Consider the following 7,293-nt stretch of genomic DNA (forward strand, 5'->3'; position numbering starts at 1 on the left):
ATTAGTTGTAAGTATTCGCATTCCAACCATTATTCATGTAAACTGAGTCTGTGTCTTATAAGTTCTGTTTGTGAACAGAATTCCCACTCACCTGAAGAAGGGGCTCAGAGCCTCGAAAGCTTGTGTGGCTTTTGCTACCAAATAAACCTGTTGGACTTTAACCTGGTGTTGTTAAACTTCTTACTGTGTTTACCCCAGTCCAACGCCGGCATCTCCACATCATGACTAGTGGTGTGCCGCAGGGATCGGTGTTGGGTCCATTGTTGTTTGTCATCTATATCAATGATCTGGATGATAATGTGGTCAATTGGATCAGCAAGTTTGCTGATGATACAAAGATTGGAGGTGTAGTGGACAGTGAGGAAGGTTTTCAAAGCTTGCAGAGGGATTTGGACCAACTAGAAAAATGGGCTGAAAAATGGCAAATGGAATTTAACGCAGACAAGTGTGAGATATTGCACTTTGGAAGGACAAACCAAAGAAGAACGTACAGGGTAAATGGTAGGACTCTGAAGAGTGCAGTTGAACAGAGGGATCAGGGAATACAGGTACAGAATTCCCTAAAAGTGACGTCACAGGTGGATAGGATCGTAAAGAGTGCCTTTGGTACATTGGCCTTTATAAATCGGAGTATCGAGTATAAAAGTTGGAGTGTTATGGTAAGGTTATATAAGGCATTGGTGAGGCCAAATTTGGAGTATTGTGTACAGTTTTGGTCACCTAGCTACAGGAAGGATGTAAATAAGGTTGAAAGAGTGCAGAGAAGATTCACAAGGATGTTGCCGGGACTTGAGAAGCTGAGTTACAGAGAGAGATTGAATAGGTTGGGACTTTATTCCCTGGAGCGTAGAAGATTGAGGGGAGATTTGATAGAGGTGTATAAGATTTCGATGGGTATAGATAGAGTGAATGCAAGCAGGCTTTTTCCGCTGAGGCTCGGGGAGAAAAAAACCAGAGGGCATGGGTTAAGGGTGAAAGGAGAAAAGTTTAAAGGGAATATTAGGGGGGGCTTCTTCACGCAGAGAGTGGTGGGAGTGTGGAATGAGCTGCCGGATAAAGTGGTAAATGCACTTTTAACATTTAAGAAAAACTTGGACGTGTTCATGGATGAGAGGGGTGTGGAGGGATATGGTCCAAGTGCAGGTCAGTGGGACGAGGCAAAAACTGGTTCGGCACAGACAAGAAGGGCCAAAAGGCCTGTTTCTGAGCTGTAATTTTCTATGGTTCTATGGAGATTTGGCGGAGTATTTTTCTGTATCGTTCAGTGACTGGGTGAATCAAGGAACGTTACTCTCCGACGCCCTGATGTTGATAGTTGATGTGTGAGTTTTTCTTTCACACAAGTTAGCAGTTCTCACCCAGGTCAGAAAGCCCAAGGTATTTTATAAAGTCAGCCTGGACAATAGATTCTGCACTCTGAATTTGGTGCGGGTAAGCAAAAGATGTTTCACTCCAGGTACAATTCAATTGACTCACGAGGGAGCTTTTATCAAACAGTTTATTTAAGAATCTAGTTAACACAGAAAAATAGTTAGCAATAACTTTTACCAATTACAAAAAACACAACAATAACATTTTATGAATCTTAACCACTAAGAATACTGTCCCAAGCTAAACAAATCCCACAAACAGACACTCTGTCTTCAGCTTAGCATAGAAAACAAGTATGCCTCAGTGATGCTGGATCCTGCAGCTTTACAACCCCTGCTGTGAATTACTCCTTTGGATACAGAATTGAGACGTCCCAGTGCTGGAACTTTCAGCATACTTGAGGCACCACTTGTCTCCAGCTTTTAGCAAGCCAGCCACAGACAGCAGAATTTCCAATACCGGGGAGTGATACAAAGAAACAGAGAGACAGGAAGCAAAGAGTAGGCATAAATGGGTCTTTTTCTGATTGGCAGTCAGTGACTAGTGGGGTTCTGCTCGGATCTGTGCCAGGATCCCAACTGTTCACATTATATGTTAATGATTTGGAAGTGGGAACGAAATGTATTATCTCCAAATTTGCACATGACACAAAGTTGGATGGGAGGGTGAGCTGTGAGGAGGATGCAGAGATGTTTCAGTATGATTTGGACAGGCTGAGTGTGTGGGTATCTGCATGGCAGATGCAGTATAATGTGGATAAATGTGGGGTTATCCACTCTGGCAGCAATAATAGGAAGACAGATTATTACCTGAATGGGTGTAAATCGAGAGAGGCGGATACTCAGCGAGACCTTGGAGCATCAGTTGCTGAAAGTGAGTCCACAGGTATAGAAAGCAGTAAAGAAGGCAAGTGGGATGTTGGCCTTCATAGCGAGAGGATTCGAGTGTAGGGAGAGGGGTATCTTACTGCAATTATAGAGGGCATTGGTGAGACCACATCTGGAGTATAGTGTACAGTTTTGGTGTCTTTATCTGAGAAAGGATGTCCTTGCTATAGAGGGAGTGCAGCGAAGGTTTACCAGGCTGATTCCTGGGATGGCAGGTCTGTCCTATGATGAGAGACTAAGTCGGTTAGAACAAAGAACAAAGAACAGTACAGCACAGGAACAGGCCCTTCGGCCCTCCAACCCCGCGCCGCTCCCTGTTCCAAACTAGACCATTCTTTTGTATCCCTCCATTCCCACTCCATTCATATGGCTGTCTAGATAAGTCTTAAAATTTCCCAGTGTGTCCGCCTCCACCACCTTGCCTGGCAGCGCATTCCAGGCCCCCACCACCCTCTGTGTAAAATATGTCCGTCTGATATCTGTGTTAAACCTCCCCCCCTTCACCTTAAACCTATGACCCCTCGTGAACGTCACCACCGACCTGGGGAAAAGCTTCCCACCGTTCACCCTATCTATGCCTTTCATAATTTTATACACCTCTATTAAGTCTCCCCTCATCCTCCGTCTTTCCAAGGAGAACAACCCCAGTTTCCCCAATCTCTCCTCATAACCAAGCCCCTCCATACCAGGCAACATCCTGGTAAACCTCCTCTGTACTCTCTCCAAAGCCTCCACGTCCTTCTGGTAGTGTGGCGACCAGAACTGGACGCAGTATTCCAAATGCGGCCGAACCAACGTTCTATACATCTGCAACATCAGACCCCAACTTTTATACTCTATGCCCCGTCCTATAAAGGCCATATGCCTTCTTCACCACCTTCTCCACCTGTGACGTCACCTTGAAGGATCTGTGGACTTGCACACACAGGTCCCTCTGCGTATCTACACCCTTTATGGTTCTGCCATTTATCATATAGCTCCTCCCTACATTATTTCTACCAAAATGCATCACTTCGCATTGATCAGGATTGAACTCCATCTGCCATTTCTTTGCCCAAATTTCCAGCCTATCTATATCCTTCTGTAGCTTCTGACAATGCTCCTCACTATCTGCAAGTCCTGCCAATTTTGTGTCGTCCGCAAACTTACTGATCACCCCAGTTACACCTTCTTCCAGATCATTTATATAAATCACAAACAGCAGAGGTCCCAATACAGAGCCCTGCGGAACACCACTAGTCACAGGCCTCCAGCCGGAAAAAGACCCTTCCACTACCACCCTCTGCCTTCTGTGACCAAGCCAGTTCTCCACCCATCTAGCCACCTCCCCCTTTATTTAGGATTATATTCACTGGAGTTTAGAAGAGTGAGAGGGGATCTCATAGAGACTTATAAAATTCTAACAGGGTTCGACAGGGTAGATTCAGAAAGAATGTTCCCGATGGTGGGGAAGTCCAGAACTAGGGGTCATAGTTTGAGGATAAGGGGTAAACCTTTTGGAATTGAGGTGAGGAGAAGTTTCTTTACCCAGAGGGTGGTGGATGTAGTTGAGGCCAAAACTACTGTGTGATTTTGAGAATAAATTAGATATCGCTCTTGGGGCTAAAGGGTTCAAGGGATGTGGGGGGAAAGGGGGGGAATCAGGATGTTGAATTTGATGATCCACCATGATTATACTGAATGATGGAGCAGGTTCAATGGGCTGAATGGCCTCCTCCTGCTTCTAGTTTCTCTGTTTCGATGAAACACTGCTTCCAGAATGCGCTACAACCAGTTTCTGCCTAAATGAAAGTTAAAAACCCTTTGGATTTCTCCAGTGAGGGAAAAAAACTATCCAAAGGCACCTGACCTGCCAATCAGTCGCAAATTAACAATTCCCAAAAGGGTCGCTGCATTAGACCCAGATTTAAAACAACACAAGATGCCCATTGCTTCAGTGACAAGAAAAGATATTGGCTCAGGACAGTTCAGTAAGAAATCAAAAAGGCCCGGCCTGTTTAAAAACACAGATATACAAGATTAAAAATACATTTGTTAACGGCACCGCATCATCACAGAGCAACATTCCCTGGTATAATCGGCACTCTCTCTCCCTCTCTCTCTCTCTCTCTCCATCTCTCTCTCTCTCTCTCCATCTCTGTCTCTGTTTCTCTCTCCGTCTCTCTCTCTCTCTGTCTCTGTCCCTCTCTCTCCGTCTCTGTCTCTGTTTCTCTCCCTGTCTCTCTCCGTCTCTCTCTCTCTGTCTCTGTTTTTCTCTCTCTGTCTCTCTCCCTCTGTCTCTCTCCCTCTGTCTGTCTGTGAGGGGAGTGTAGAGAGGGAATTCCAGAACCACCCCCCCCGCCCCCCCACCCCCCCCGCCCCCCCCACCCCCCCCGCCCCCCCCCCCCCTCGGCCTCCCCCCCCCGCCCCCCCCGGCCCCCCGACCCCCCGCCCCCCCCGGCCCCCCGCCCCCCCGCCCCCCCCCCGCCCCGCCCCCCCGCCCCCCCCCCCCCCCGGCCCCCCGTCCCCCCGGCCCCCCGCCCCCCCGCCCCCCCGCCCCCACAGTGTATAATAGACACACTACTCCGATTGTTAATGATAATATAATCACTGCAGGTTGGACCCTGAGAGATTGTTTCCACTGGTCGGGGAATCTAAAACACTGTGGGAGAGTCGAGGGGTGGCGGGGGAGGGGGAAGGGGGGAGGGGGAGGGGGTGGGGGGGTGAGGTGAGAGGCTCTGGATAACGGGTTGGCCATTTTGGACGGAGATGAGGAGAAATGGAAGGTGTTGAAGCTTTGGAATGTTCTTCCCCAGAAAGCTGTGGACATTCAGTGCACGAATATATTTAAGGCTGGGATAGACGGATTGTTGGTCTCTTGGGGGGGATTATGGGACATGGGGAGCGGAATGGTGGTTGGGGCAGCCTCGGAGGACAGAATGGCCACCCCAACCCTCCGATCTCTGGCGATCTTACAGCTCCCAGCGTTACACCAAGGTGCTGCCCTCGTTCCCCAGTGAGACGGACTTGGTCCTGGCCCGGCTGGTGGCGTGGGAGACCGTCGAATCCTCCACTAAGGCCTGCTCCAGAATCTTCCGCAGGGACCTCTTGATCTTGTCCCTGAAGCCCTGGCCCATGCAGATGTAGAGGATTGGGTTGAGGCAGCTGTTGACGGTTGCTAGGCTGGAGCTGAGGGGGATGCCCACCTTCAGCGCCAGCGAGTACGGCAGGTTGGGTGGGTGCCTGACCTCCAGGAAGATGAAGGTGTGGAAGGGGGTCCAGCACAGGAGGAAGGCCAGAATGATGGCCGCAATGACCTTGAAGGGCTTCCCACTCGGAGCCATGTGCTTACGCCACAGTTGGAGGCCGATGGTGGCATAGCTGGCACCAATAAGCAGGAAGGGCAGGAGGAACCCCAAGAGGAAGCGGAAGATAGCCAGCGCTTGGAATCTGGTGGTCCTGATGCTCTCATATTCCTCCAATGCTGCATCATAGTCCTCCTCTGTCGCGGTCTCCAAGGCCTTCTCCTCCGCCATCGTGGCGAAGTTGGTGTAACACGTGGTTGTCTCATCGTAGGTGTAGGTGTCGCGGTACAGAAAGGTCGGAACACTGAGGAGGGCGGACATCCCCCAGAGCGCCAGGCTGACCAGGATGGCCAGGCGTGGCCGCCGGTGGTTCTGGGACCAGACGGGCATCACCACGGAGACACAGCGATCCAAACTGATGGCGGTGAGGGTCAGCACGCTGGCGAACATGGTCAGCACCCCCACGCCGCTGTTGATCTTGCAGAGGGCAGTGCCGAAGGGCCAGTGGTAGTCCAGGGCCAGGTAGGCGGCACTGAAAGGCAGCAGCAGCGAGAAGGTAAAGTCGGCCAAAGCAAGGCCCAGGAACCAGACCGTGTTCACCGTCCACTTCAACTGGAAAACCGTGGCCCAAATGACCAGGCCGTTACCCAGCATGCCCAGGACAAAGGTCACCACGTAGATCACCACGCTGAAGTACCTCATCGCCGTATCAACACCATCAGCTGTCACACCATCCCAAGCCTCGCTGCTATTGGTCGGCAGAGAATCGATGGCATCCATCTTAGACACAATACCTGAAGGAGAGAAACATTCATCAATATTGTTCACTCCCTCACTCACCCTCCCTATCCCCCCTCACACCCTCCCTATCCCCCCACTCACCCTCCCTATCCCCCCACTCACCCTCCCTATCCCCCCTCACACCCTCACTATCCCCCCTCACACCCTCACTGTCACCCCTCACACCCTCCCTATCCCCCTCACACACTCCCTATCCCCCCTCACACCCTCACTATCACGCTCACACCCTCCTATCCCCCCACTGACCCTCACTATCCCCCCTCACCCACACCTATCCCCCCCACACCTCCCTATCCCCCACACCTCCACATCCCCCCCTCACACACTCCCTACCCACCACCCTCCTATCCCCCCACAACCCTCACTCCCCCACACCCTCACCCCCTCACTCACACACTCCCTACCCCCCTCACACCCTCCCTATCCCCCTCACACCCTCACTATCCCCCCCACACCCTCACTATCACCCCTCACACCCTCCCATCCCACCCTCACCCTCCCTATCACCCCTCTCATCCTCCCTATCACCCCTCACACCCTCCCTATCCCCCCTCACACCCTCCCTATCCCCACACTCACCCTCCCTATCACCCCTCACACCCTCTCTATCCCCCCTCACCCCCTTCCCATCCCCCTCACACCCTCCCTATCCCCCCTCACACCCCTCCCTATCCCCCCTCACACCCTCCCTGTCCCCCCCACACCCTCCCTATCACCCACCACACTCTTTCCCCACACTCACCCTCCCTATCCCCTCACTCACCCTCCCTATCCCCTCACTCACCCTCCCTATCCCCACACTCACCATCCCTATCCCCTCACTCACCCTCCCTATCCCCTTGCCCACCCTCCCTATCCCCTCACTCACACTCTCTATCCCATCACTCACCCTCCTATCCCCTCACTCCACCGTCCCTATCCCCTCACTCACCCTCCCTATCCCCTCACTC

General features: G+C 51.6%; 1 protein-coding gene across 1 annotated transcript; it reads right to left on the bottom strand.

The window, feature by feature from the left end:
* Nucleotides 1-5,081: 5,081 nt before the first annotated feature.
* On the bottom strand, nucleotides 5,082-6,322 carry LOC144486517 (chemerin-like receptor 1). The gene has a single exon (XM_078204559.1). It carries the CDS (start codon nucleotides 6,320-6,322, stop codon nucleotides 5,225-5,227), a length of 1,098 nt encoding a protein of 365 aa, XP_078060685.1. The 3' UTR covers nucleotides 5,082-5,224.
* Nucleotides 6,323-7,293: the final 971 nt, after the last annotated feature.

Source organism: Mustelus asterias, unplaced genomic scaffold, assembly GCF_964213995.1.
Source record: "Mustelus asterias unplaced genomic scaffold, sMusAst1.hap1.1 HAP1_SCAFFOLD_380, whole genome shotgun sequence".
Classification (NCBI taxonomy): Eukaryota; Metazoa; Chordata; class Chondrichthyes; order Carcharhiniformes; family Triakidae; genus Mustelus; species Mustelus asterias.

Bases quoted from the DNA above. Each gene is read 5' to 3' on its own strand.
- LOC144486517 (XM_078204559.1), bottom strand. From the start codon at position 6,322: ATGGATGCCATCGATTCTCTGCCGACCAATAGCAGCGAGGCTTGGGAT.